General features: G+C 49.7%; 11 protein-coding genes across 11 annotated transcripts; 4 read left to right on the top strand and 7 right to left on the bottom strand.

The window, feature by feature from the left end:
• Positions 1-507: 507 nt before the first annotated feature.
• Positions 508-2,442, bottom strand: N7443_006802 (cleavage polyadenylation factor subunit MPE1; the record flags this gene model as incomplete). The annotated part of the gene is made up of 4 exons (XM_056886858.1): positions 508-1,636; positions 1,717-1,875; positions 1,929-2,223; positions 2,271-2,442. The coding sequence occupies 4 exons, from the start codon at positions 2,440-2,442 to the stop codon at positions 508-510; spliced, it is 1,755 nt and encodes a 584-aa protein (XP_056740507.1).
• Positions 2,443-3,228: 786 nt separating this feature from the next.
• On the bottom strand, positions 3,229-5,011 carry N7443_006801 (imidazoleglycerol-phosphate synthase; the record flags this gene model as incomplete). The annotated part of the gene is made up of 3 exons (XM_056886857.1): positions 3,229-3,318; positions 3,377-4,816; positions 4,889-5,011. The coding sequence occupies 3 exons, from the start codon at positions 5,009-5,011 to the stop codon at positions 3,229-3,231; spliced, it is 1,653 nt and encodes a 550-aa protein (XP_056740506.1).
• A 545-nt stretch (positions 5,012-5,556) lies between these two features.
• Positions 5,557-6,926, bottom strand: N7443_006800 (deoxycytidine monophosphate deaminase; the record flags this gene model as incomplete). Its single annotated transcript, XM_056886856.1, has 7 exons — positions 5,557-5,583; positions 5,647-5,697; positions 5,751-5,838; positions 5,911-6,043; positions 6,098-6,459; positions 6,509-6,845; positions 6,905-6,926. The coding sequence occupies 7 exons, from the start codon at positions 6,924-6,926 to the stop codon at positions 5,557-5,559; spliced, it is 1,020 nt and encodes a 339-aa protein (XP_056740505.1).
• Positions 6,927-7,096: 170 nt separating this feature from the next.
• N7443_006799 (putative autophagy ubiquitin-activating enzyme ApgG) lies at positions 7,097-9,516 on the top strand (the record flags this gene model as incomplete). Its single annotated transcript, XM_056886855.1, has 7 exons — positions 7,097-7,287; positions 7,340-7,448; positions 7,511-8,241; positions 8,299-8,443; positions 8,509-8,976; positions 9,024-9,386; positions 9,436-9,516. The coding sequence occupies 7 exons, from the start codon at positions 7,097-7,099 to the stop codon at positions 9,514-9,516; spliced, it is 2,088 nt and encodes a 695-aa protein (XP_056740504.1).
• Positions 9,517-9,567: 51 nt separating this feature from the next.
• Positions 9,568-10,703, bottom strand: N7443_006798 (RlmE family RNA methyltransferase; the record flags this gene model as incomplete). Its single annotated transcript, XM_056886854.1, has 6 exons — positions 9,568-9,612; positions 9,671-9,832; positions 9,893-10,288; positions 10,336-10,362; positions 10,423-10,473; positions 10,530-10,703. 6 exons carry the CDS (start codon positions 10,701-10,703, stop codon positions 9,568-9,570), a joined length of 855 nt encoding a protein of 284 aa, XP_056740503.1.
• A 191-nt stretch (positions 10,704-10,894) lies between these two features.
• N7443_006797 (uncharacterized protein) lies at positions 10,895-12,557 on the bottom strand (the record flags this gene model as incomplete). Its single annotated transcript, XM_056886853.1, has 3 exons — positions 10,895-12,130; positions 12,183-12,473; positions 12,525-12,557. The coding sequence occupies 3 exons, from the start codon at positions 12,555-12,557 to the stop codon at positions 10,895-10,897; spliced, it is 1,560 nt and encodes a 519-aa protein (XP_056740502.1).
• A 187-nt stretch (positions 12,558-12,744) lies between these two features.
• On the top strand, positions 12,745-13,913 carry N7443_006796 (OST3/OST6 family protein; the record flags this gene model as incomplete). Its single annotated transcript, XM_056886852.1, has 4 exons — positions 12,745-13,086; positions 13,148-13,245; positions 13,308-13,663; positions 13,732-13,913. 4 exons carry the CDS (start codon positions 12,745-12,747, stop codon positions 13,911-13,913), a joined length of 978 nt encoding a protein of 325 aa, XP_056740501.1.
• Positions 13,914-14,393: 480 nt separating this feature from the next.
• N7443_006795 (oligosaccharide translocation protein RFT1) lies at positions 14,394-16,047 on the top strand (the record flags this gene model as incomplete). The annotated part of the gene is made up of 2 exons (XM_056886851.1): positions 14,394-15,139; positions 15,195-16,047. The coding sequence occupies 2 exons, from the start codon at positions 14,394-14,396 to the stop codon at positions 16,045-16,047; spliced, it is 1,599 nt and encodes a 532-aa protein (XP_056740500.1).
• A 176-nt stretch (positions 16,048-16,223) lies between these two features.
• dbp3 (RNA-dependent ATPase DBP3) lies at positions 16,224-17,794 on the bottom strand (the record flags this gene model as incomplete). The annotated part of the gene is made up of 2 exons (XM_056886850.1): positions 16,224-16,380; positions 16,446-17,794. 2 exons carry the CDS (start codon positions 17,792-17,794, stop codon positions 16,224-16,226), a joined length of 1,506 nt encoding a protein of 501 aa, XP_056740499.1.
• Positions 17,795-18,377: 583 nt separating this feature from the next.
• Positions 18,378-20,509, bottom strand: N7443_006793 (replication factor A subunit protein RFA1; the record flags this gene model as incomplete). Its single annotated transcript, XM_056886849.1, has 6 exons — positions 18,378-18,471; positions 18,533-19,431; positions 19,484-20,024; positions 20,084-20,177; positions 20,228-20,379; positions 20,466-20,509. The coding sequence occupies 6 exons, from the start codon at positions 20,507-20,509 to the stop codon at positions 18,378-18,380; spliced, it is 1,824 nt and encodes a 607-aa protein (XP_056740498.1).
• A 323-nt stretch (positions 20,510-20,832) lies between these two features.
• Positions 20,833-23,424, top strand: N7443_006792 (ubiquitin-specific protease UBP14; the record flags this gene model as incomplete). Its single annotated transcript, XM_056886848.1, has 6 exons — positions 20,833-20,863; positions 20,921-20,988; positions 21,045-21,185; positions 21,236-21,509; positions 21,563-23,225; positions 23,280-23,424. The coding sequence occupies 6 exons, from the start codon at positions 20,833-20,835 to the stop codon at positions 23,422-23,424; spliced, it is 2,322 nt and encodes a 773-aa protein (XP_056740497.1).
• Between the last annotated feature and the right edge of the window lie 1,652 nt (positions 23,425-25,076).

Raw genomic sequence — 25,076 nt, 5'->3', positions numbered from 1 at the left:
GTACTTCGCCATGGTGAGTTTAATCTCGGTGGTCCGGTTTCAACGGGGTTGGAGAAAGTCTGAAAGGGTTGAAGTGGTGCGCAGGGGGAGGATGGACATATGATGCGGTGACTGATGCGTTGGGCAGACCGAAATCTGGGGGGATTTTCTAGTGGCGGGTCACCTGACATAGAGGCCCATGGGTCTTAACCGTAAGTAAACAAGAATGGGTGCTGATCTTCTATCCTTGATCATGGATCATCTGGGAATCAAGATCTTATTGGTCTAGGAACTACATATTTGACGGCATTGGAATTGAACAATTAATTTGCCTAGTAGCAATCGCCTAGAAATACAAATCGTGGGTCTAAAAATGCAGTTCTCCTGGGGTATGTAAAGACACAGGAGCGAGATCCATATGCAAGTAGCGCATAGGATAAAAAGAGAATGAATGCAGAACAAAAAGGAGAGAGCCGCTCTATAAAATAAAGAAAGCCCCCTATGCATGCCCGAGGCCCTAACGCCAAATCATAATTCTCGGTAGTCACTCGGCCTCACCCTTCGATTCCGGGCTTGATGGCGTTGTGGGTTGACGGGTTGACGGAAATATGGTGAATCTTCCTCACGAGAATAGGGGCCCCCAAAGGCAGTCCGCTGTTGGTTGGAAAAGTTGTTCATAACTGGGCCCTGGAAACTGGAATTTTGCATCTGTCCAGCCATCTGGGCCATGGGAAACATCGACATGGACGGATCTCCATTGAACATGCTCGTAAACCCGTTGGCCTGGTCGCCATACAGGCCGGCCTGAAGTGGGTTGAAAGGCATATTCATCTGATTCCATCCCGGGCCCATCGGATTGGGGAAGCCATTAGCCATAGCCATCGGGTTCATAAATCCCATGGAGTCGTTACCAAACCCGGATTCTGAAAAGGGAGGCATCATGCCAAATCCCCCGAAAGGCACCTGAGGGTTGAACGACATACCAGCACCGGTCGAAGCCTCCTGGGTAGTGTTTTCAGTAACCGGGGGACCGGATTCATCCTCTCCTTTCTGCTTCTTTGTCGCATTGGCGGAGCTGTCGCCATACACTTCAGGGACTAAGTCATCCTCAGCTGACCGCTTTTTCGATTGAGCGGACGTTTCTGCAACTACCACCTCTTGATGGGACGGAGATCGATCCTTAGAATCGGCTTCCTTGGACGCATGGTGGTCGAAGTTTCCGTTAGCCGATCCGCCATCCTGGCCTGTGGGGTGCTTTTCTCTCTCTTTTTTCGCCTCTGCCTTATCTGCTTCGTATGTCTTGATTTTGGAAACTGCCTCCTCATCGGGAGTAAGGTTATCGAGCAGAACGCCCTCTGTAGAACAGCCAGGGCAGACAAAATCACTTTCAATCAAAGCATTTGAAATACAATCATTGCAATATGTCCTCTGGCAACATGGTGTCTTTGTTGGCTCTAAGAACATTCTCTTGTCAATTGGGCATTCCAGACCCCGAGCCTGCAGTGCTTTGCTTTCCTCCGCTGCGGCTGCTTCCGCGGCAGCAGCAGCAGATGCCTTCGCCTTTTCTTGATATAGTTCCCAGGCCGCCTTATCCGGCTTTGCGATGACAAAATCACCGTCCGCATTAACCATTACCCCTGTATTCCTCACGTCATCACTAGAGCCATCGGGGGCTAGAGATTCTGGCTTTTCAACCTTCGTTTGAAGAGACCGAGGGATTCCAGTGGACCTTTTTACCCTATATTTGCCGTCGAACTTTGGGTCATTGTTTGTGGGGCATGCTTGAATCCAGTGGCCTTTCTCTCTGCAGCGGTAACACAGATAACCGGGAGGCGGGGGTGGTCAGGAACATTGACCTGCTTTCCTCTGCCACGACCGAATGGCACGGGAGTCGCACTGTGAACCGTTAGTATGTATCCCCGAGCCAAGATGTAGGGCGTGATGCTTACTTGGCCATCTCCTGCTGTTGTTCTTGCCATTGACTGGCTTGGAGATTGAAGAGTGCATTGATCTTTTCCTCCTCTGTTTGCGCATTGTTGAGTTCGAGGACATTGTTGTTGACACTGCCGGTTCCAGGGATCGCTCGAGTGATCGACGGCTCGGTGCGGGAAGCGTTGCGGGCGTTGACGGGCATTTTACCGGAGACATAGCGGGCAGCGCCGCCTTTTCCGGGGCGAGCTGCAGGTAATCGACGAGCTATGACGGAGGTAGACCGGGGAATGATGGTGGTGTCATCGTCGTATTCTGCAGATGGTCAGAGTGAGTACCGAATAGGGAGCTATGCAACCTACCTTCTTTAGTGTCTTCATTGTAGATGGACAACTCGAAGTCAGATCCATCACCCAATCTACTCTGGCTGATGATCTCTCGCTTGAGTTCGAAGACAGATATACCGGTACCGTCGAAAGTTACCCGAGAAGGCTCTTTCTGGGACTTGAATTTGAAATGAACGGACGATGACATTGTATTGAACTGCAAGTGTGCAACCGGGTGGCCTTCAGTTCAGACCGCAAACTTATGGGATGGGCACCACAATCACAAATGTACAGATGGGAGTAAGGGGGAAAGATATAAGAGAGCCGGGGGAAGGGATGTATGCGAAGACAAAGAGTATTAAGTGTGAAAGACTGCGTGGTTGATGATCACTCGAAGTCTATCGAGGACGTGAGAGATGATAGATTGGGAATGATTCTTTCTCTTGCTGAATGGTGAGTAATATCACTGCATACAGATGGGACGAGCAAGCTGAAGAATACAATTTTCGAAGAAAATGTCGCTTGGCAAGAAAAAGAAAAGGCGTTTCAATAAAGGTCCAATCCTTTGATCTGTTTGATCTGCAGGGCCACCTTCCTCACCTGAAATCAGACCTACGGCCGGGTTCACGTCGCAGATTCCAGTTATCGATCCAAACGGGTTTTATAGTGTCAGGTTCCCTGAACCCGATCAAGTTCGCTAGGTACTGGTCCGCGCCGGTGGAAAAGGGATGGGAACTGGGGTGTCGGGGGGTTGGATGTGTCGGAGAGGGGGAGATGCGAAGAAGAAGTGAAGTGGCCAGTGGCAACGGGAGAAAAGTCAGATGACACCGCGGCTCATACCGCCCAGATTATGTCATCACGCCGGAAAAGGAAACCTCTCACACCATACGACAACTGGCGACTTGCAGCATCTGATCATTCATGTTTTTATGGTTTGATATTTGAAGTCTATTTCACATTGAAAGAAAACGCATAAATTGAATTTCTGGAGCCGTTAGATCTCGGCTTCGAATTGGCGCACTAGGAATCCCTCCTCTTGAAGGTGATCTTTGACCTGGCTTACTGTATATTCTCCACGGTGGAACTAGATCAATGTTAGCTGGGCGCTTCTCTGGAAATTTTTAATGAATGGGCACACGTACCATGCCTGCGCCCAATGCGGCATCTGTAGTGGTCTTGCTGAATACCTCTGCAAAGTGTCTCGGTACACCAGCTCCGCTAGAAGCAATGACGGGGATCTTGATGGAAGCCTTGATATCGTTGATTAATTCCAAGTCAAACCCACTGTTACTACCATCCTTATCAATGCAATTCAAAAGGATTTCTCCAGCACCCATGGCCTCGACGGCCTGCACCAGTTGTCGAACATCCATATCCCGGGTTTCCCGACCACCCTTGACAGTACATTGATACCAGCAGTAGCTTTGCCCTGCGGCATTGGGATACGCGGTCTTAATAGTGTGGTGGCCTGTGTCCTCAGGTCGATCAACGTAGACCCGCTTAGGGTCCACGCTCACCACCACGGCCTGCTTTCCGTACGCATTGGAAATGGTCTCAATTGGAGTGCGACCACTCAGTTTCTTGCCAGCTTGGTAGTACTCCTCGGCGGCAAAAACTGCATCTGATCCGATGCTAACTTTGTCAGCGCCAGACTTGAAATACATGGTTGCGACGTCAAGTGCAGGAACTTGAGTGCCATCGGTGTCGACTGTGTCTCGGATGCCTCCGCCAATGGTCAATGGCACAAAAACGGTTTCCGACGCCCTTCGCAAGATCTCAAGCATAGGTGTATCCGCTAGAGGGCAGTTTCGGAAAGAAGTGATGTTCAGGAAGGTAACTTCATCAGCTCCTTGCTCGTAGTACTTCTTGGCCATGTCGACCGGTTTTCCCAGGTTTCGCACCTGGCCACTCGCATCTACACCACTCTTCTCTCGCACGTCATACTGATCACCTTTGGTCACCACGAGGTCGCCGTTGTCGTTTGTACGGACATCAAGGCAGGCAATGACTCGGCGGGTCAGCCCGTCTCTTTTGTCGGCAATCGAATCCAGCGACACGGATTGGAACTGATCGCCATTCAAAAAGGCGCGAATTGCACGAAGACCCGCCACCCCACTCTTTTCGGGATGGAACTGTGTGCCAAAAATATTTCCTCGGCTGACTGCGCCGATAAATTCCTCGTCTCCATAGGTGGCAGTGGCGACGGACCAGCCATCCTTCTCAAGAACCCCCGGGTTATAAGGGGCCGCGTAGGAGTGAACATAGTAGTACTTGCTGGTTGGAATAAGTCCATAGAAGCTTTGCTTCTTGGATGCAAGTTCTGTGTTCATCGCCGAGTTCCATCCGATGTGCGGCACGCTCTTGTTCTTGTCATCGAAATGCTGGATGCGCATGGGGATCAAACCCAGTCCTGGAACTTTGGCATCCTCCTCTGATCCTTGGAAAAGGGCCTGCAGTCCAACACAAATACCCATGAAAGGCTTGCCTGCCTCGATATGCTGTCGAATTGGGCCCAGGAAGCCGCCTTTTTCGAGTTGGGAGAGACAATGGCCAAAGTGACCGACGCCAGGAAGAATCAGTTTCTATAATCAGTTGAGTCAGTATTCATAATCCAAAAGCGACCTCCAGCGATCTCAATTTCTGAATGGACGTACGTCCGCGTTCTTCACGTCTTCCGGGGTCTTGACCCATTCCACTTCGTATCCAACCTGGTTGATCGCATTGACCAAAGAACGTATGTTCCCCGCAACATAGTCGAGCAGGTGAACGGTGGGCATATTGATGTTTCTGCAGTCAGATCGTCTTCAGCAGAATTGAGAAAGGGTTGTCCAGCCTGGAGGGGAAATTCGGAGTCATCGCGAACCCCTCCAAAATTCACCCCCGCTGAGTCATAGCTGCTGTTTTCTGCCCGCAGAATCCGTTGCGGGGCACAGATCACGGCGTTTACCAGTCTACGCGGTCGGGCTATATTATCGACTTATATCTCGGTTGCATATTTAATGATGGTGGTATTAGATATTTCACCTAGGGCACTCTCGTAGATCCCATCCTTTTTTATCGCGGTCTTTTCATCAACAAAATGCTGAATATTGCATCATAGACCCCTATATATATGAGGGTACTATGCTTTGCTTGTAAACTCATCGTGACCATACCCGTACCAGTCTTTCAATCTATTCCAAGTATCGCCGGAGCTAATCGGGTGATAACTGTCAGCTGGACTAGCAAGAGAAAAGAGACAGAACAGCGAGAAACTAGCCGTGCAGCTTACAAGCTACTCATAGAAGAGACAGTGTTAAGTAGTGGCTGTTCCGACAAGACCCTACAGATATATCAACCCATTTGATGGCTGATAACAAAGGTGGTTAGCATTGTTCTCAAGAGAAAAGGAAGCCCATCGATGGGTGTTTACCGGGCTGAACTGTCGTAGGCGAACACCAGCAGCCTCAAGAATGGCAGCGCTCTAAAAGACAGCGTCAATGGAGAGCCTATGAAAAGGAGCCGGTAAAAACATACGTCCTTATCCATGTTGTAGCCCTGTGAGTAAACAACCTCGGAAATTCCAACCTGGGTGATCTTAACGGTACAGGTCAAGCATGGGCAGCTGGAACCACACCAAGACAGTCAGTGTTTTTGTTGGATTTTTTTGGTCGGGTTCTAGGGCAACCGGACTTACGTATCACAATACAGAATTGCACCCTCGCGAATGCGCTCTCTCCCAGCTTCCAACAATGCATTTTCCTCGGCATGGAGACAAAGGCAGGTGGAAAGACAGACGCCGCCGCCGTCGCCGCGGTTGCAACGCGGGCCTGAAGAACAATCAGTAAATAGTGATCAAGGGAGTCGATAGTGTGTCTCCGTACATCCACCTTCGTTGCAGTTCGTCAGGTTTCGAGGAGTCCCGTTGTAGCCTGTACTGATGACGCGACGTTCTCGAACGAGCACACATCCCACTCTTCGTTTCATACAGTTGCTTCTTTGTGCGGCGAGAGACGCTAATTGCATAAAGTACTGATCCCAATTCGGTCGTAGTCGCTGTTCATCTGCCAAGTTTAATTCCTCGAGAGATTGGTGGAGCTCGTCCAAGGACGAGGAAGAGTTGAACAGGCGCATATGGGCCTTGCCGGTCAGGTACACGCGCCCAATGTCCTTTTCATACAGATGGCGGTCATTCCATAGCACGAATTTCTCTAGATCGGGTGGATCCAGTTGTCTTCGCCAGCATCTACACACTGGGATGAGTTGGGTTATTATGGAAGATACGGGTGACGAACCGGTCGGAGAATCTTTTCCAACGGAGGCTTACAGGGGCATCCACGCTCACGAGAAGGAAGAAGGGGCGCAGGAGGAAGCGGTTGAGCGTCTCGCCGTTCGCAATATCAGTCGTCACCCAACGCTCTTGCCATCGTTTCGTCGCGAAATCTAGGAGGGAATCGGGGGAGTCAAACACGAATTCTGAGAGCGTGTCCGCGCTCACTTCCGAAGCCTGTAGTCTGAGATCATCGTCCGCATCATTGGTGATATGGTGAGGGGGGTTGCTAGATAGTTGGAGAAGTCGAAAGCCCTGCTGAATCAGATAATCGGCAATCGCATGTTTGCCGGCGCAGATCCCTAGAAAAAGGTCAGTGTCCTTCACAGGACATGAGAGGACATGAGAAGGATCTTCTGACCTCCGCATAGACCGATAAGCATTGTGACGCCAAAAAAAGAAGGGAAAAGTTTCACGAGGCCGCGGTCACACGCGTGGGGCAGAGAGATCAGCTTTCCCGCGTTGCGCCCCTCTCCAAATCTCCCCAAACTGATAAATCAATGGTTCGCGCCCGATTACATCACACCCCACTTCTCTTCTTTACACACTCAAGATGCAGTACACACCTTTTGCGTCTGACATCGAACTGCCTTTCTACACGGCTCTGGCCTCGCACAAAATCAATCATGATAAGTTAGATGACTCTGCACGTTCCGTTCTGGGTCTGTACGAGATCCGCTCCTCGGATGCCGCGAATGCTTCATGTCGAATGCAACTACATGGAAATGCTCTGACTAGTAACGAGTAAGGCCGCCAAATATTCTCTACTGTGCCCTGAGCTGACCAAGCTGTACAGAGCACCGGCAAACTATTACCGCGCCGAGGGCATGATCAAGAATGTCAACACCATCGAGGACTACCGCAACATGGACAAGTCGCAGATGATTATCCAGGCCGGCAAAACGGTAAGAAGCAAGTGATCTAGTTGGCTTGGCTGATTCTAATCTGGCCGGATTTTTTCCTATAGATTTGGGATGCTATCAATGACGGCACGATCTACTCCTGTCCCTCCTTGCTGGCATCTTTCGTCATCCTGTCCTTTGCAGATCTGAAGAAATATAAGTTCTACTACTGGTTTGGATTCCCCGCCATTCATTCTGATCCAGCGTGGGTAACTGTAGACTCGGCCGGCATTCCGCTCGACTCCCGACAAAGCGAGAATCCCGACACGCTCCAGGGCAAATATCTATCGTCTCTTGAAAGCACCGCCCTCGTGGACGCTGTGCAAACGTGGAGCTATGGCGTTGATTCTCGTCAACGAGGCTTTTTCCTGGCCCGCAAACAACGAAACCCCCAGGGCGAGTCTGCACATACCAACTGGCAGGTAGCTTCACTATCGGAATACGAAAACGGCTTCTTTACAGGTACCGCCCTCGAGCACCGCTATATTTGCTTTGCAGATCCCTCCAACTACGAGAATACGCCAGGTTGGATGTTGCGAAATTTGCTAGTGGTAGCTAAACAGCGCTGGGGTCTTGACCGGGTTCAGATCCTTCGGTATCGCGAAGTTCAATCGAAGCGTGATCAGGGTCGCAGCGTCGTGATTCGACTGCAATCGAAATCAGATCCTGCATCTGACGCGGTGAAAGCACTTCAATCTACGGGCCCGCTACCAAAAATCACTGGCTGGGAGCGCAACCCGGCAGGCAAGCTGTCGGGAAGAACCGTCAATCTAGCAGAGTATATGGATCCTACCAGGTATCACCCCCGAGAACAAGCAATCTCGATTTTTAGAATCTGACAACCTACCTATAGGCTGGCGGACCAATCCGTCGACCTAAACCTCAAGCTTATGAAATGGCGAATCAGTCCGATGCTGGATCTGGAGAAAATCAAGCATACTAGTTGTCTCTTACTTGGAGCTGGTACTTTAGGGAGCTATGTTGCCCGGAATTTGTTGGTATGTACAATGTTTCTAGCTCCAAGCCATACGCCGCCAACGATCGGCGCTAATTTTCAATATAGGGCTGGGGCGTGAAGAAAATCACATTTGTCGACAAAGGGACCGTTTCTTTTTCCAACCCCGTTCGGCAGCCCCTCTTCAATTTCGCTGACTGTTTGCATGGCGGGGCACCGAAAGCGCATCGTGCAGCTCAAGCGTTGACTGAAATCTACCCTGGCGTGGAGACAGCGGGCCATCAGCTTTCGGTTCCCATGGCAGGCCACCCCACCGTGGACGAGGATGCGACTCGGGCCGATTTTGAAGCCCTGCAAGTTTTGATTCAGGAACACGATGCAATATTTCTCCTGATGGACACTCGGGAATCGCGTTGGTTACCCACTGTCATGGGAAAAGCGGCCGGCAAGATTGTGATGAATGCAGCCTTGGGCTTCGATTCCTATGTCGTCATGCGCCACGGCATTGCAGAGACTGGATCTAATTCTGCAGATCTCGGATGTTACTTCTGTAATGACGTCGTAGCACCGGCTAATGTAAGATTTATTCCGAAACCTTGGGTGCAGAGAGCTAACATCCGCAGTCTGTCAAAGATCAAACCCTTGACCAGCAGTGTACCGTCACCCGTCCCGGGATAGCCGCCATAGCCTCTGCACTTCTAGTAGAATTATTAGTTTCGATTCTGCAGCACCCACAGGCCGCTGGCGCCCCGGCTCCTTTGAAAGGAAGTGATGAGCGCGGAGATCATCCCCTGGGGCTTGTGCCTCATCAGATCCGAGGGTTTCTTGCGACATTCGAGAATATTAAAGTCACCGGCAAGAGCTATACGTGCTGTAGTGCGTGCTCGGAAAAGGTGACCTCGGCGTATAAAGATCAAGGTTGGGAATTTGTGCGAAGAGCCCTTAATGAAAGCGGGTACGTGGAGGAATTGAGCGGACTCAAAGAGGTACGGATCACCCCATATGGTCAGACTTTTAGTTCTAACACCACGTCAGGTTCACGAGAAAGCCGAGGCCGCGTTAGCTGATGTGGAGTGGGACGAGACCTCAGAGAATGAAGAAGCCGAAATGCTGTAGGGTCCACAATGGCCGGTTGCGAGCGGCAATGAGCGCAGGAGAGATTTGGTCTCATGGCCGGCGGTCAAGGCCAACAAAGAACGACTCTTTCGATTCCTATAATTTGCTATAAGTTGGCGAACTCGAGGTCAATCAAGAAAGGGCAAGACCTTACACTGCGAGATGATTCGGGTTTCAGTCGGTGAACTTTCTGGAACAAATTCCTGAGCTGTTGCTCCAAGTCTTTGTCCTCTGCTCCTTGGTAGAATTTACAGACGAAATGGCCCCCGACCTTGAGAACATCCGAACTAAAGCGTAGAGCAGCATTGCAAAGGTCCTATCCACCTGTCAGCAAAAAATTTTGCGCAGAAAGGCCGAAATTGGCCCGAGCCCTTACCATGCTTCCCGCATGATCTCTGAAATTGTTCCCGCTGGTGTTCATCATCCTGCGATAAGGATCACTTAGACTTCGTTTCCAGAAACCAGATGTCTGGTGCCAGGGTTCGCACATATCGCTGAGGACCACATCCACCGTTCTTTCACACTTCTCCCTGTCCGTTTGGGCTGCCTCCGAGATCATCCCGGGCTCAAGCAGACTACCACCAGCATCGTTGAGTACACCCAATTGTCGAGGCCTGCCTCTGTTTGGATTGCGCAAAAAATCCTGGATATAAGCCTGGATCTCGGGTGCCAGAAAATTGCCCTGGATGGTCGAAACTCCTTTCGGTGGCTGGGCTGGGATAATATCGACACCGAGGACTCGCCCGTTCGGCTGAGTCCGGTTCACGGCGACCTGGAGAGGTCAGATCAAGATCACCTGAATTGGAGCTACAAACCTACCTGTGACCACGAGCCCGGCGCATAGCCCTAGTGAAAGTTGACGGATTAGCTAGAGAACATCGATGTCAGGGGATATAGTGCACATACTAAGTCGACGACGGTCTGGCCGCCCTTGAATAGGCGATACTTTTCGTCAATCTACACCCATAAATATGTGTCAGAAAATTTAATCAATTGAGATCAGGATGAGGTACCTGTAACAGCTTAAACGCAGCTCGGCTTTTCAGACCTTGAACGGCAGCTTCCCTTGTAAACTGGTCATTATGCTGACGAGCCTGCCATCGCTTCGAAGAGGACAGACGTATTTGACCGACCACCCCGAGGGCGAATGTCCCCCGGGGTCGAAGAGAGAAGAACAATGCAAACATGAAGTGTGAAGGTGAAGCGTAGAGAGAATGTCGCGGGCTCCACGAACGGAAGGATTTCTGCCGGCAAAAAGAGTCCGTGCTCCATCGATCTAGCTCCGCTACTTTCTCTTCTTCTTTCTCGTTCTCTTTCATTGCTTACTACACGGAGTCAGTGCAGATGATACGTTTAGATTTGGTTACATTCAAAATTACTATAGTCGCTTGCGATCGCGCTTAAGGGGAGAAAATCCTCCAAATCCAAGGGCACGGGGTCCTCGGTCACCAGCTGCGGTACTGGAGATAGCGGTTGTCGCGAGCACAGAATTTCGACCTGCTCCCAGGCCAACCTTGCGTCCCGGCTTTCTGTTGTCCAACATGTCCTCTTCTTCATCCCCCTCGAACAGGTTTCGATCTCGCTGAGCCCCGAGCTTGCGCTTCCTTGGCTTGGCCTGTCCTTGTTCAATAAATGGATCAATGGCGTCGTCAGACATATCGGCATGTTCTATGCCGGATTTTTTAGATCCATGTGTCGGTCTCGGCGCGGCAGGCTTTGCGTCGCGCGCCTTTGTCTTGAGTTTTCCTGCTCTAGCTTTAGGAGGTGGGGCCTGTGTGGGACCAGGTCTGTCATCCAAAGCGGCATCAATGCCACTTGGCTCATCGATAGCCCGGGCTTTGCGGAATGAAGCATTTGATTCGTCCAACGTAACATCCATGGGATCTTCTTCTGCTTCCGAACTACTCGGTGAATCTTTCGTCGGGCCACCGGTCCGGTTCAAAAAGGGCGTAATGGAAAACACTGATTTCTCGCCAGGCAATGCGGATGGCTTTTGGCTCTTTTCCTTCACTCGGACGGCCCCGGGCGTTGCAATTGTCACACCACTATGATAATCCGCACTTGGGCCAGGACGCTGGAGAGGAACGGCCCGTGATCTCGACTCAGTACCATCACCCTCGTTGCTCATGCTATTTATTCGTCTTTGCTGCAACTCCTGCTGAGTTTCTTGTAGCTTGTCCTTGGCTGATCGGAGCTGCTTCTTCAACGTATCAACCTTTCCCTCGAGCACTGACCGCTGGCTTTCCCATCCCACACTTTGCTGTTGGTTTTCGCGTTCGTGCTGTTGCTTTGCGTGCAATTCTTTGGTGAGTTCGCTCTGCAAATCATCGATTCGAGCCGAAAGCCTGTCAATCTCAGTTGCCTGCTGAGTGCTTTTCGCTCGTGTACGTTCGTGGGCATGTTTTTCGTTCTCGAGCTGAATTTCCAACGAATTCAATTGCCGTTCCATCTCATGCTTCTCCGCAACAAGCGCTTGGTGGGAGTTGTTCTGTGATTTGAGCCGTTTGATTTCGGATTCGAAATGGGAAATATCTCGGGACAGGTGGAGCTTTTCGGTAAGGAGAGTATTGTAACCGGTCGAAGTGTTATTCAAGGTCGACAGTTCGCCCTGCTGCTGTTCAGATCGTGATCTCTAGTGATGTAGACTATGTTAGAAAAAGACTCACCTTCAGCTTCTCGACTTCCTTTAATGAGCTTTGCACGTGAAGATCCAAGCGATCAATTTCCTGGTAAGCTTCGTCCAGTTGAAGGCACGCCTCGGACTCCGCCTGAGTGGTTACAAGTAGTTGCTCATGAGCTCGATCGAGCTGTGATCGCAGCGTTTCACTCTCAAATTGGAGTAGTAGCTGTTCCATGCGCCGAACGCGATCCTTTTCAGCATCCAGAAGGCGTGCGGAGTCCGCAAGAGACTTTTCGTACTCCTTCTCAAGGCGGATAGTTTTGATGGACATCTCGCACTAAATCAGTCAGGTTGAAATTCCGTAGCAAGCGGATGATAGCAGACATACGTCCAGTAACGATGCTTCAGTAGCTACCGCCATGGTGACTGGAGGGAAGGCAACTGTCCGAATATTGATTGAAATGCAGAAACCCCAAACAAGTCGCGAAGTTGGGGAAACGCGTCGGGGCGGGGCCGAACTTACGTAAGGGGACACCTTTCATTCCTATCGGTTTGAGGTACGATCCTGACTCTCAAGCTCTCCAACTACAAGCTTCTGGAATGCCAAAATGAAGCCCTGGGCCACCCTCTTCTTTTTCTTTTCGGTCATTTCCGGCGTGCTCGCCGCGAAACCGTCCGACACATTCGGGAAGTTTCAATCCATCTCCCGTTCTGGGCCCGTCGAACTGGACAGTGCCTCGTTCAAGGAGCTGTCCACAGTACCCCGAGATTACTTCGCGGCCGTCCTTCTGACTGCAAAAGATGCTCGCTATGGCTGCATTATGTGTCGAGAATTCGATTCCGAATGGGATCTGATCTCCCGGAGCTGGAACAAAGGCACCAAGCTTGACGGGTTGAAGGTCGTCTTCGGCACTCTGGACTTCGACCACGGCAAGGATGTCTTCCAGAAGGTGTGTCTCAATTCGATATTCCACCGGCCCCCCATGATGGCTGACTCAAATTCTGCAATAGCTCCTGCTTCAGACGGCTCCCGTTCTTCTTGTGTTTCCTCCAACCATGGGTCCCTTCGCCAAGGTGGATGCAGAGCCCGCGAGATTTGACTTCACAGGGTGAGTGGATGGTTTTAATATCGATGCCAGAGCCAATCACTCATTTATTTAAATTGTTCTAGTCCAATTGCCGCCGATCAGATCTATTCGTGGATTGGCCGTCAGCTCCCGGATGGCCCCATGCCTCCATTGATTCGACCGGTCAACTATATGCGCATTGTTTCAGCAATCACCATTCTGATGGGTGCTGTCACCCTCTTCACGGTGCTGTCGCCCTATATTTTGCCAGTTGTTCAAAATCGGAACCTCTGGGCTGCAGTCAGCCTGATTACCATTCTCCTCTTCACTAGTGGTCAGATGTTCAACCACATTCGCAAAGTACCTTATGTTGCAGGTGATGGACACGGTGGTATCAGCTACTTTGCTGGCGGGTTCCAGAACCAATTTGGTATGGAGACGCAGATTATTGCTGCAATCTGTAAGTGAAAGCCCTGACTTGGAAGACCCCGTCGCGCGTCCAGATTCTTACATGCTTCTACGATATAGATGCCGTCCTGTCATTTGCCACAATCGCACTTGCAGTGAAGGTTCCTCGCATGGAGGATGCCAAGGGACAGCAATTGGCGGTGCTAGTTTGGGGAGCCGTTCTCTTTGGGACGTACAGCCTCCTTCTCAGTGTTTTCAAGACCAAGAACGGTGGCTACCCGTTCTACCTTCCCCCTTTCTAGGTTTCATGTGGCTATTGAGGCATCCATGGTCACAGGCTTTACTAAAAAACAAAACAAAAAAGTTCGCGATCGTTCAATACATTAGAGCCCTCGGCGCAAGGAAACAGAGGGTGGTGAGTCGAACAAGCTGGTTTAGCCATCTCTTGTTCCGTGCGTGTCGCTGGCGACAGCTTTCGGCCAATTGTATACTTGTAGATCAAATCAAACATGCGTTGCCTAAAAATTCTGCATCTCGAGTGCACACAAGTATTATTTTCCACGGAAAGGCCCCAGTGGTTCTAGGCAATTTCTACTGTACTGTATTGCACCGAGACAGGAGTAGGCGGTCAGTGCGTGGCACTAGTACGTATCTACATACATTCCTCGCTGGCCACTTTGATCTCTCATCCCGCATGTCCTGCAGACCAGGCGGAATTTGGGTGGGTCTTTCCCATCTCTTCCAGAACTTCTATCCGTGCGACTTTTTCCTGTGAATATAAAATGCCGCCCAATGGAGCCCAAGCCGGCGATGTCGTGGCATCGTCTGCCTCGGGCACGACATTTTTGATTCTGATTCAATTGGCTTCCAGAGTCTTCACTTTTGCTTCAAATCAACTCATCTTGCATTCCCTTTCGCCAATTGTGCTAGGTATTGCTGCCCAGCTCGAACTCTACCAGGTGTCGATCCTGTATTTCTCCAGAGAGAGTATTCGTCTAGCGATTCAGAGACAGCCTTTGGCACAGGCATCCACATCGAAACGGCAGGGGTTCAAGCAGCTCGAGTCTGCCTCACGAGACGGACAATCAGAGGCATCTCAGTCTGTTGTGAACGTGTCCTATTTGAGTCTGCTTCTGGGAATTCCGTCTGCAATCGTCTTCACTTTGCTCTATGAGCGCCTGGCACCGAAGCAAGCACACGGAATTCCCTTCTTTAGAGAAAGTGTAATTGTGACGGGAATGGCTTCATTCATGGAGCTCAGTATTGAGCCATGTTTTGCAGTCATTCAGCAGAACATGTGGTATGACAAACGCGCAGCCGTGGAGATGCCTGCGGCCTTCCTCAAAAGCCTCACCACCTGTTGCGCTTTCATTTATGCATCAAGAACCGGCCAAAATGCCGGAGCTCTACCTTTTGCATTGGGCTACATGGCTTACTCGATTGCTCTCATATTTGGCTATTCCTTTTCTTTACTGTGGGCTGCGGATGAAAGGCGCTTCTCTTTTCTCCCCGTGCGTATACAATCCAGGTAAAGTGGAATCCCTTGAGTCTGTTCGGTCGGTTCTAGTGCTAACACTGGGCAGCAATGTATCCGATTATTTTCTGGGTAGATTTTCTCATCGGCTCACTTCAATCGCCGCAAGTGTTTCCCTGCAATCACTGGTGAAACATGTTCTGACGCAGGGTGATTCCATGATGCTTGCGGCCTTATCAAGCCTGGAAGATCAGGGTATTTACTCACTAGCATCCAACTACGGGGGTCTCATTGCCCGCATCGTTTTTCAACCGCTGGAGGAAAGTAGCCGAAACCTGTTTTCCACCCTACTCAGCCCCGACAAGAGTGGAAAGCGAGATAAGCAACATGTTCGCCTTGCCAAAGACCATGTGGTTGACCTCCTGCGTGCTTATCAGCTGTTGGCTGTTCTGATCTTTCCACTCGGCCCTGTCATGGTGCCTCGGGGTCTACAGATCCTAGGGGGTCGTCAATGGGCCTCCTCCAATGTCGGTGATCTGCTATCGTTATATTGCTACTACATCCCGTTTCTTGCCTTTAACGGAATTACTGAAGCTTTCGTGTCATCTGCAGCCAGCCCACGGGAGATCCGGAAGCAGACGGCTTGGATGGGCGTTTTTTCCGTATGTTACGCCCTAGCAGCCTTTTTATTCCTGGAAATTGGGTCCATGGGTGCATATGGCCTTGTACTAGCCAACATCGTGAACATGATTGTCCGTACTCTGTGGAGCTACAATTTCATCCAGTCGTATCTACGTCGACACGGCGACGATCTTATTATTGGCGACGTGAGCATCCAACCAGCCAGTTACATTACGGGGGCTATCGCTACAGCGACACTGGCCTCCCCCGCACTGTCGATATCGAGTTTGGGTATCATCTCTGCGATTTCATTGAGTGGCGCCTATTGTCTTCTGATGTAAGTCAACAATTGAATACGGACCAAACGAGCCCCCCAAACCGGTATCTAATAGACTAACAAATTTAAAAAAGATTCTATGTGGAACGACAATACATAACGGGACATTTTATGAGACTGCGCGAGCTTGTATCGTCTCGTGGCAAAGGCCCTAAAACTGAATAGCTTCAATATCAGAACTCAATCGTCGAATGTAATCTTCGTCGCCTTTTTGTCCGTGTCGACGTCCTTAAAGAACGCGCCATAGGCGTCGTGCTGCTTCTTCTTGACGGTAGTGCCAAACTTCAACAAATCTTCTGGCACATTTTGCTTTGCAGCTTTGAGAACGTTAATCAATCTATCACAGGTCAGCACATCTTGAATGTCTTAAGTGCAAGGTATTATTATCGATGAGCCACTTACCCGCCGGACAGTGCCTTGTCTTGTTCCGTAAAAAAGGTGATGGCATGGCCCGTGGCCCCAGCTCGGCCAGTTCGTCCAATGCGGTGCACGTAGTCCTCCACAGTGAGGGGGAAGGTGACGTTGATCACCAACATCACAGCTGGAATGTCAAGGCCACGGGCTGCTACATCGGTAGCAACCAAAATTGTCGCCGTACCGCTCTTGAAAGCTTCGAGGTTGCGGAATCGATCCGCTTGGTTCAGGTCACCGTGGATGCCAGCAACCTTGAAACCCTTCATCTTGATGAGCCTTTCCACACGAATCGCCTCTTTCTTATATAGACAAAACACCAAAACCTTCTCGGGGTTGTTGGAACCTCTTTGAGACCGATTCAGGAGCTGGATGAGTCTCCCCTCCTTCTCCCGTCCGTCCATGACTTCAACCTCTTGCTTAATTCTCGTATTCGCACGAGGGTCTGCAGAAGGGTCTCCACCAATGGTAACGGTCACTGGGGAATTCATGAAACCCGCAGCCAGATCCCGGACAGAGCGAGGCCAAGTGGCGGTGAACATGACAGTCTGTCTCCTGGAGACTGGCATAGGTCGGATGATTTCTTTGATATCTTGCTCGAACCCCTTGTCCAACATACGATCAGCCTCATCCAGAACGAGGTACTTCACCTTCGAAAGGTTGACAGATTCATCGCTCATGAGATCCTTCAGGCGACCAGGAGTGGCGACCACGATGACGGCCTTCTTGAGCGCTTCACGCTGTTCGTCCTTCCTCACACCACCATAGACACAAGTCACGCCGGCCTTCACCACGTCGGCAAACTTGACGAGCTGGTCATAAATTTGCATAGCAAGTTCACGGGTTGGTGAAATGATGACGGTAGACGGGTGGGAAGGCTTCTTGTTCCGCTTGGATTCCATCAGCTTCTTGAGGCACGGCAAACCAAAGGCCAAGGTTTTGCCGCTGCCGGTCTCTGCAATGCCAATTACATCACGGCCTGCAAACAAGAGAGGCCAGGTAGCTGCTTGGATCGGCGTGGGTGCAGGGAACGACTTCAACGGGGCGTACAAATTGTCGTCGCCGGGGGGCAGATAGTCGAAGGAAATGAGCGGGCGGAACTTCACACCCTCGGGCGAAGGATCGGTGACCTTAATGACATTCTTGTCCAGGAACTGGTCAATCTGGGATTGAGGGAGGCCACTGAGGGCAATACTCTGGGAGTAAGCTGCCTGATCCTCAGAATTGCCATTCTCCTTGTCTGAGGTCTTCTCTTTGGTGGATCCAGAGTGCTTGTCGGATTTCGACTTTTTCTTCTCCCGCAGCTCAGTTGGCTCGGCGTTGTGGCTTCTCTTACCCATGACAGGGATACTGAAGTACAGTCAACCAGGAAAAATGAAGTGCTGAGCAACAATGGCAAGGTGGCTGCAATTGAAGAAATCGTCTGGGGAGAGCGCCGATCACGAAAAAAAAAAAAGGGAAAATAAAATGTATTGCCAGTATTCACCGCGTATGCCGCCTGGAGTGGACCCACATTACTTGGACATATGCGTCCCGATCCATGTTCCTTTCAATACACAACTTTCGCTGATCTAGTGAGACATCTGAACAAGAGAGAATATGGCACTAGGTGAAGTGGTCAGTTACCAATTTCAAGGAAAATACATGAGTGTTTAAAAGACGAGAAACGATCTATATAGCCAGAAGGCGGTCACCGACCTATCAGATGATACCTTGAGAGGTAGCTATGGTATTTAGACAAGCTCTGCGAAGACTCTCAAGTGTCACGTTCAACATTTCCATGATAGTTTATAACTAGAACAATAATAAAAATGAAAATTATTGCAATCAGACAATAGTCATAGCCATTCGAAATACAGAGAACAGGTCAAGAGAACCCGAGGTTGCAGTTAGAAAGAGTCAGACTTCAGCCCTGCTGATGATCTATTCCAGAGAGTAGGAGCTGATAATATCGGCAAGGCGCGATGCTTCTTCGGAGTAATTAACAGCTTTGGAAGACGATACTTGGTATCGAACTCTATATGACAGTCAGCTTCAGCCGAGGGGTTTAGAGTAACAATGGACTTGGAATAGCATACCGTTGCTGGTCACCAAAGGTATCGATTTTCGCACGGCATCGGAAGCTCCAGGTCCGGCAGTTGGCCTCCTGGAATACTTCACCAAAGGCAGTTGGGTCGTCTTCTCGGAGTTGCATGAGATTGTCAGCAGAAGTTCCCATGATCAATCGTCCAGTATCGTCAAAGCAACTGAGCCAGAGTTGGCCGGTATGATCGCTCACGCTGATCGGCATGATGTAGCGGTATTCCGGCTTAGGATGAGTCTTGTCACACATTTCGCATCTCCATTGGCCGGGGTCCAGCTCGGTCACCTTCTTGTTGCAACCTTCGGAGAGACAAGCAGGGTAGCACCAGGTAGAATCCTGTCTGATGTAGACAACGGTTGCTTTCAGCGAGAAGTAGTCGACCTGTTCAGACATGCCTAGCTGTTCCTCACGAACTTGTGCAACGGTCTTAAATTGATCCGGCTTCATGTTGGAATTGGTTGCGTTCGATACAGATGCATGAGATGTGAAAACCTCTGTTCTCCCCTGTGCATCATACCAGCCCTTGAGTCGATGGGCTTCTCCAATGTCGGGGTCAACAGTCATTGAGCCGGAGCTCAGCAAGCTCAGACTTCGCCCGCCGAAGTCGGAAACCTTGACACCTTTGAAAGCAACCACAGACTCCGGAGCCACATTGAAGTTGACGGCGGAGGCCCCCCAAATAGTCAAGCGGACTGAGAACCCAGAATTATCAACCAAGCCGAGCTCGCGCTTGTCGTAAGGCTTGCCGGTTCCTTTGGATACGATCTGGGATGTTTCAGCCACTTCTTTGAGAATGCCAATCACATCAGTGGTTGTGTCTTTCTCCACCGATTGCAAGTCCCCGATGGTAGTGAAGTTGAAGCGAATTTGAGGGACATCATGCTGATCTTCCGCCTAGATTCTTGTGAGTCTATGATCGTAACAGGCTTTTGAAGACTGCTCTTACCTTCTCAACCAGAGTGTCCCGTTCAAATGTAAGTTCATAATCATTGTTCAGGTTGGTGAACTGCTTTTTCGCAATCTGCACACGACAGGGGCTGGAGATATAATAGACACTGCCTTCCTGGAAAAGATCATAAAGCATGTCACACTGATCATTGAAGCCAGTAGCACGAATTTCACCACTGTCATCAAGCAGATTGACACTGAATAGTTTTCCTTCTCCATTCTTGTTGTGCCAGGTTTTGATGTTCGACTTGCTTGTGCAGCGGGCCTTGATGGTCCATTTGTTTGAGTAAGGGGAGATGGCTTCGATGGGATAAATGGTGGCATGGGCGGAAGCGGAAGGCCCTCGCATCGGCTGAGCTCGATTAGGTTGCTGTGCCGGTGCTCCCGGGGGCTTGGATCCATAGAAACCATTGCTGGAGATCGTAGTGGGTTGGGCCTTCTCTTCCTCCTCGGCTTTGATTTCCAGAGGTTTGGGTTCTCCAATTTTTTCTGCCTCACCAAGCTCCCTCAGAACCTCCAGATCCAGAATAATCAAGATTCTATACCAAATTAGTACATGAAGAGGCCGGCTAATTGTGTCTTATTTTGGTTCACCCACTTCTTACCCTTCACAGCATTCGCTTGGAATGACTTGAGACGAACAAAACAACCCTTTCGCAGTGAGCCATCAGTCACCACATGGTTGGCTTCTGCTGGACATGTTAGCGATGTAAAGATGTTCTATGGGGCTAGCCCAACATACGGGTGGCAAGCATAGTCTGGACGTAGTTTGCAATATCACTGAAGACGGCGCGGTAGCGTTCCGGGTGGCCAGGCTGCGGTGGCAGCGGCTTGACCTGAACACACTGAACAATCGGCTCACGGACTTGATCCTTGGTCTCGTCGAATATGGCACTGGAGTTAGTGTCAAATGTCAGCCGTTGCTCAGCCGAAGCACAAATGACTGTTGTGGTCCCGGGGCCAGGAGACATCCGACCTACCTGAGAGCACCAACGGTGACCTGAGACGCTGCATCCGAAGCCATTTTGGCTGGTGGTGGTGGTGGTGGTGGTAATAACAAACGGTAATAACCCTCGAGAAGGGAGGGGGTGGGAAGATGCAGAGCGTCGAGAGACCTGCGACGCGTGAGCCAGAGAAATAACGCGTAAAGTGGTGGAGTCACGTGCAAATTGCACCTCAGGCAACAAGATGCGACATACCCCACGTCATTATGTAATCTCTAGCCCCACGCAGGCAGCTCCTTCCTTGTCCCGCCTTTTTTCTTGCTGTATTCAACTCACCTACTCGCTGTTCTTTCTGCTCGGTCCGCAGTGATAAGCTACTTGATCTCGTCAAACGACCAACAATATGGCCTCCTGTGTCCATTCGGGTGCTTCAGGTTGGTGAGAGCGTTATAAACCTTTATATGAATTGACTTGTTGACGATACCGATTAGAGCTTAGCCCACCGGGGCCCTCTCAGGCTGTTTATCGAGAGGATTGCACTCAGTGCTTTGACTCCATTGTTTGTTCTCTTGAGCTCCATCTTCGGGATCTGGCTAATCACGGTAAATTTTCCAGGATAATGATTCGGGTCTAAACGTGTGCCTCCATTGTTTTAATGGTGGCTGTACTGGGGATAGAGACCATGGTTTGCTTCACTACAAGCGCTTTGGGCATTCACTGGCTCTCAATATTCGAAGAATTCCGAAAAAAGTTCAGGTGAGACTGGACCCCACGCGGCATCAACGGCATCACTAACGGCATCGTAGCGTGATGAGCCCCCACCGAAGATTTCAAAGCTTACGATCACTGCTGAAACAGATGAGGATCGATACGACATTGTGACGTCGGTGACATGTTACTCGTGTGCTCAGCAAGGTGTGGACAAAATGAGCGGTAACTTACCCTTAGTGATTGAGGGCATCATGAATGCAATGACATTTTCCAAAAGAGAAGAGGTCAAAGCATGGGAGCAAGAATTCGTTCCCTGCGAGCACACTTTGTGCCTGGTCCAGCAAGAGATTGAGGATGCAGATAGCAAAGGTACCGACTTCTTAAAGGTGATATTCTGGTAAGGTACTGATGAGAAGCCACAGACTCCAGCCAATGCTCGGCTTGCGAATTGAAAGAGAACCTGTGGATTTGTCTGGAATGTGGAAATATTGGCTGCGGAAGAAGCCAATTCGGTGGCAGTCCGGGAAATTCACATGCTCTTGCTCATGCGGACTCAGCATCCCACGGCGTTGCTGTTAAACTGGGTTCCATCACAGCTGAGGGCTCGGCGGACGTATATTGCTACAGGTGCAATGAAGAACGAACTGACCCAGAACTTGCCGATCATCTTGCACACTGGGGAATCTATTTGGCCGGGCGTGAAAAGACAGAGAAAAGCTTGATGGAGATGCAGGTAGAACACAACATGCAGTGGGAGTTCTCCATGACAACTGAGGATGGCCGTGAGCTATTACCAGTCTTTGGTCCCGGTTTCACCGGGCTGGCCAATCTTGGAAACAGCTGTTATCTGTCCAGTACCATGCAATGCATCTTCTCGACACCTGGTTTTGCAGAGCGCTACTTCCATCCTACTGAGGAACCACCGCTGTGTCAGACCCCCGCTCAGGACCTGGAAACTCAATTGAGAAAGCTTGCGGATGGCATCCTGTCCGGTCGGTACTCTCAGCCAGCTTCACGTGTTGTTGCTGTCCCGGATACCCCAGATGTTCCCCATCACAAGGGTCTGCCACCGACAATGTTCAAGTACCTCATCGGACAGGGTCACGAAGAATTTGCAACAATGAGACAGCAGGATGCATTCGAGTTTCTTCTTCATGTTTTTAAATCTGTTAGTCTCTCGAAACATCAGGGAACTATGTACAACCCTGTGCAAGATTTCCGATTCGAGGTTGAACAGCGTCTTCAATGCTTGAGCTGCAGGAAGGTCCGCTACAAGGTAGACGAGCAGGACAATATCTCCGTTGCAGTCCCTGCACGCCGTGTGCCGAGCGAGACTGGACGTTTTGAATCGGTGACTTTGTCAGAGTGTTTGGACATATTTACGGCACAGGAGATTGTTGAGCTCAGTTGCCCTGCCTGTGATAGCCATGATGGGTTTTCCAAGCGTTCTTCCTTCAAGACCTTACCGCGTGAACTGGCTATAAATGCCCGTCGCTTTGAGCTGGTAAATTGGGTTCCTACCAAGCTTGATATTCCAGTGCTCGTCGACGATAAGCCAATCGACTTTGGAGCCTATCTGGCTACGGAGCGTGATCCAAATGAGGAACTTCTGCCAGAGGTCAGCGACAACATTATTTTCGTGCCTAATCCTGGTGTCCTTGATCAGTTGTTGGGTATGGGGTTCCCGCCTGCAAGGTGCGAGAAGGCTCTGCACGCAACCGGAAACTCTGACCCTGAGGCTGCCATGAACTGGTTGTTTGCTCATATGGAAGATCCGGACATTGATGACCCACTAGTCTTGGATCAAAGCACAAGTGGATCTAAGGATGCTGAGCAGGATGAAGGAAAGATAATGCAGCTTGGGGAGATGGGTATCGAGGCCGCTCGAGCCCGGCAGGCTTTAGCTGCGACTGACGGCGATGTGAACCGTGCTCTGGACTGGGTCTTTAGCCACCCTGAGGATGAAGTGGAGGATATTCAGACGGACAGTGATGTCCACCGCGTACCATCTGGATATGACAGCAAACCGGCCTTTTATCAGATACGATCTATCGTTTGTCACAAGGGTACCTCTGTTCATGCAGGGTAAGTTGATTCCATGGGTTGATTCCCTTCCTATTCGCAACTAACCTCTCCAAGGCATTATGTGGCTTTTGTCCGCAAGGCACTGCCGGGTCAAGACGGCCTTTCATGGGTCATGTTCAATGACGAAAAGGTCGTGAGGTATGACGATATCGAGGAAATGAAGAAGACTGCTTACGTGTACTTCCTCACAAGGGTATAGACACACTGGATCTATGGCGGAGTGGGCGGACTTTACCTTTCGTCCTCGTATTATCACAAAACAACTACTCCCATCCTAATGTTTTAGTCCATCACCGTACACTACCCTAGTAGATAACAGCCTGACCAAGGAGCTAATCTTAAGTTGGCTTGAACACTTATTTTCTTCTTCTCGACCTGTTCTCGGACCACCTCTTTTTGCCTCTTTTCAAAGGTTGACGACGATGCAGATCGGCGGCTGTACGGCAGATGTTTCGTTACAGTTCCCACTCATGCAGGTCTGATGGGTTCCTTCCTATTCCTACATGTCCGTTGCCCGAAATATCTAGGTCTTCCAGGTCCAGCTCGGCTCGCCGACTCCATGGGGCTGAAGGCCAGAACTCCGAGAGTGTTATCATTCAATCACTCATTCAGGAGCTATAAATTCCCCGCGGTTGTCATTTCAATGAGTAGAATAACTATCATTACAATTGATAGCTATTAATATAGATACAGGGAGCATCTGGATATGTTCGGCTCCTGGTTTTGCTTCTTGAATGATGCCGAGTTACTTGACGAGCTTCTATAGATGAATCATAGGTCGAAGTTAAATTGTTATCGATGACACACAGTAAGTATCATTTAAAATATATGAACTACGTGCTTTTCCCGGTGGTCCTCTATGGCCAGAATCAACGCATTGATTAAGAAGGTGACGGGGCATTAATCGGACTTCATCTGCAGGTATGCAGTGATGATGATGATGATGATGATGATTGTACGATTGTATGATTGATCTAATGGAGCCTACCAAGATGCGTCAAGGCTAGGCAAGTGCTTTACTAGTGAAGCAGACCCTCTTTCCGTTATGCGGGTTAAAATAGAAAATGTCCCATAATCGAGCGAAAGGTGGCCTATGGTCTGCTTGACTAGACTGCGCAAAGCCCACCGGGCCCACGGCCCAACCCAACCCAACCCGCAAATAGGTTGGGCCGTGGGCCCGGTGGGCTTTAGTATTAGGCCTATGAGCCCATTATAGGGCTCATTACACAAAGCAGACTCGTGACTGCATAAAGTATGCATTTTTTGTTACGGTATGACCTACAATATGAAGGTATCCAATATCCGTATTAGGATATAAGGAGAAACCCCCCGATAGCCTGCAGATAACCTATATGGAAGCGAGTGCTACGTGATCCTATAAATATATAAAAGGGAGATAGATATATCTAGTCAATCTTGCTTTAGCAAGGATTAGTTTAATTCTATTCTATTATATGATTAGTATTATCGTGCTTTATTATCTTATCCCTTACCTAGTCTAACATATCCTTAATAGTTCTAATCCTTTTCCTTAATTATCTAAGGAAAAGATATTGAATAAAGATAGTGAATACCCGCCAAAACGCCTCTATATAGGAGCTAAGTAGCCCCTTAGGCCTCGCTTCCTCGTTTTACCTAGCGAACTCTACCTTATAAAGTATCACCCCTAGCTCTTATATCTATTAATTATATTTAGGCTGAAGAATAAGAAATATAATACCATATTAAACGCCTCAAAAACCTATAGGTATAGCGTAACAACCTTAATACACTAATCGCTAAGCTTAGTTAGAATCCTATTAATCTAATCCTAAATTAATACCTTTTTACCTATAACTCAGACGCTAAATA

This window comes from Penicillium atrosanguineum (genome assembly GCF_028827265.1).
Source record: "Penicillium atrosanguineum strain IBT 20685 chromosome Unknown utg000005l_segment0_segment0, whole genome shotgun sequence".
Classification (NCBI taxonomy): Eukaryota; Fungi; Ascomycota; class Eurotiomycetes; order Eurotiales; family Aspergillaceae; genus Penicillium; species Penicillium atrosanguineum.
This window is presented reverse-complemented; position numbering and strand designations above follow the sequence as displayed.